Source organism: Lygodium microphyllum, chromosome 5 (genome assembly GCF_053477565.2).
Source record: "Lygodium microphyllum isolate KBCC chromosome 5, Lygodium_microphyllum_v1.1.10, whole genome shotgun sequence".
NCBI lineage: Eukaryota > Viridiplantae > Streptophyta > Polypodiopsida > Schizaeales > Lygodiaceae > Lygodium > Lygodium microphyllum.
The window spans coordinates 49,797,884-49,800,945 of NC_141139.1; the positions used below are offsets into that span (position 1 = coordinate 49,797,884).

At 50.7% G+C, this 3,062-nt stretch overlaps 1 protein-coding gene across 1 annotated transcript; it reads left to right on the top strand.

Moving 5' to 3' along the window:
* Positions 1-562: 562 nt before the first annotated feature.
* LOC148035807 (putative F-box protein At4g22030) lies at positions 563-2,542 on the top strand. The gene has a single exon (XM_087679010.1). The coding sequence runs from the start codon at positions 739-741 to the stop codon at positions 2,149-2,151; it is 1,413 nt and encodes a 470-aa protein (XP_087535136.1). The 5' UTR covers positions 563-738; the 3' UTR covers positions 2,152-2,542.
* Positions 2,543-3,062: the final 520 nt, after the last annotated feature.

Below are 3,062 nucleotides of genomic sequence, written 5' to 3' on the forward strand. Positions count from 1 at the left end.
TCATGAAATCGACATTTCACATAGATTTTGAACATCGAAACTAGTCACTTTGGAAACTTGCTTTTGCTTTTACTGGTTAAGAAAACTATTTTTCGTGAGCATTGCATCATTACTAGTTAGCATGCAAACACTTATACAATGGTAGAATGGAATGGGATGGCTACTCTTATTCAAAAATTACTTCTAAGGAGGCATGTAGCCTATCTCCCATTGTATATTAATAGCACTTGTGTGGGTTGAAGTGGAAAGTTTCGACGCACCCGATGTGTCGTAGCCTGTAGGGATCTATCATCTCGATGCGCATCTCAATAGGACACATTGTTTGTATTAATGACTAGATCAAAAGTGTCATCGCAAGAATATGACCGGGAATTGGCTGCGGCAATCGTTGACTTCACTTCCTAAGTTGGAATTGGCGTTCTGTCCAACAGCAAAAGTCTACCGTGGAAAAGTCCACCTCTGCGAGCGATGAATCATGACTAGGTCGACGAAATGGCGGTACAAAACTGCGGGGCGGTGCAGATCCCAGAATACATCTCTTCTTTCCCCACCTAATCATATCGCCATTAGCTACAATTCCGGCTCATACTACATCCATCGTGAGCTCGAGGCATTGTACCTGCACCATCTATCTAGCTGCAGGTGCTTTGTGCCCGTGCTGCCTGGTAATAATCTGCTAATCTGCTTCTTCCGTAATACTTGCATATATCTCGTCGTACGTCAACGTCCGTGGCAGCTATGCCCAGCACTTCGGTAGTAAGCTCGAGCGCTGCAGGCTGGGCCACCAATACACTGCCATTCTCCAGTCATGGTAATGATCTTCGGCGTCTAACAACCAGGATCAGAGTGAACGCCTCTGTTGATGCAGCTGATCACAGCCGTGAAAATACGATCCGCGGCGGCCATGTCAGCCTGCAAAACGAGCTGGAGGAGCGATACCGGTGCACGGCTGTCACCTCGGATCGATATGGACCAGCTACACCCAGTGATTTTGTGCGGATGATGTGGCCCACGGAGGATGGAGGGAGGTTCAAGGGGAGGCGACTTATAGACGTAGACGATGACAACGACGATGATCATCAATATCAGCTGGAGATGCTGGAGGCGCAGCTGCGCCTGCTGGCGAGTGTGGCGGACGAGCGGGCGGAGACGCACGCCATTCTGGCGCAGCAGAGGGACGGCTGGAACAAGCTCTTCCAGGCCACGCTCACCGCAGCCTCCCTCACGGCCGCCGTTCTCGCTGCCCTGAATGGTGCGGCCTACACGAGCCAGCTCAGCGCCAGCCTCCCTGCGCTTCTTCTCAATGCTGGTAGCGGCCTCATGATGGCGACGATCAACCACTTCCAGCCGTCGCAGCTGGCGGAGGAGCAGCGCTCCGCCACCCGCCTCTTCCGCAAGCTCGCTGGGGACCTCCGCTACGCGCTCCACGTGTCGCCGAGCCTCCGGCAGGAGGGGCGGTCTCTCCTGCGGGAGTCGCAAGCCAGGCTATACGCCCTGGATCGGGCCTTTCCCATGCCCCTCACCCCAGGCGGCCTGGAAAAGTTCCCGGCCCAAGTCCGCCCACCTCTTCTCAGACCTGCATTAAGTACCACTGATCAACGTCGAGCTGCCGCTGCGGAAACTGATCTATTGCAGCAGGGCGACAACGTCAATATTAACGGATGGAGCCCCGCCGTCATCCGTGACCTGACCCAGGCCGCAGCCCTCCTCCGCCGCTCCGACATCACAACCTACACCTCCTGGGCGCAGAACCTCGTGAAGGTCAACAAGTGCCTGGCCATCGCCGCCCCCTCGCTCGCCTTCCTCGCTGCCGCATGCAATGCCATTAGCAGCGTCAGCGCCTTTGCAGGCTATCACTCCATCTTCGGGCTGGTCGCGGCCCTTTGCAGCGTTCTAGCCACGTTCGCCGGTAGCTTCTCGCATGACATGCAACTGGGAATGGTGATGGAGATGTACCGCAACTCCGCAGGCTACTACGCGGAGATAGAGGCGTCCATAGCCCAGGCCCTTAGCACGCCCCTGGAGCACCGAGAGGACGGCCGGCTCTTACGCCAGCGGGTGGCGTACCAGTTGGGTCGCCCTGCTGCACCAGCAGCAGACGACGAACCACTCGTACCCGCGGGATCCAGCAGCGCCGGCACGCTCTTCTAGCTAGGCTTGATTTCGGCCTTGCTAGCCATATACAACGCGAGATTAGCCTTGTCTATACATCTACATTTGTCGTCAAACGTTAGTCACACCGCCACTTGTCGATAGCAAAGAATGAAGCTTTTCCACCGCCTTCTAAAATTAATGCAAATTGAAGAAAGAGAATTTCTAATCTGCAAATTTAACAAACAGGGCTTACTCCAAATGGGTTTGACTCTGGATTGAGTATTGTGTGTGAGTTTAAACCTTGTGTTTCGTTTCCCCAACAACACATCATTTCGCACTTCGAGTTTGCATGGAGATAATGTCTTCTTTCTAAATGAGTCCCACTAGGTACCATGACCTTTTATACTTATGGACATGGGGACTTGCCAAATCGCATCTAGCTTTTTGAGCCATGAGTATTAAAGGCTTGTCGATTCCTTTAGAGGTACCATTACGAGATTTCAAAACTCATTTTGGAGCTTTGTAAAGAATTCTCCTTTTCTCTCTTCTTCTCATCTTTTAGATTTAAAAACATGAAAAATAAGTTTTATATGATGACTTCTATACAAAAGCAATAAAATCAAGGTAATTGCCATTTTCTAGTATCGATTTTTGAGGTGACTGCATTCCTATGAAATCTAAAACTGAAGCAAGTAATTGCCACACTTGGTTCAAAGAAAGTGAGATTAAACGAGGGAGAACAATACACGTTGACACCCCTCTATCCATAAGGTATAGTCTCAACTCTACTCCACCTAAAATGACACTGGTTGGGATCTAGGATTACACACTAGGAAAGTCAGCATTCGGCCCTTCCTGGCTTGTCCTAATCTAATGTTTTTTATTCATCAAATCTTGAAAAGTAGTAGAAGCATTGGATAATTCGAAAGGTGTCACTCATAAATGGTAGAGACCCCTCTCTATGTGGA

Bases quoted from the DNA above. Each gene is read 5' to 3' on its own strand.
- LOC148035807 (XM_087679010.1), top strand. From the start codon at position 739: ATGCCCAGCACTTCGGTAGTAAGCTCGAGCGCTGCAGGCTGGGCCACC.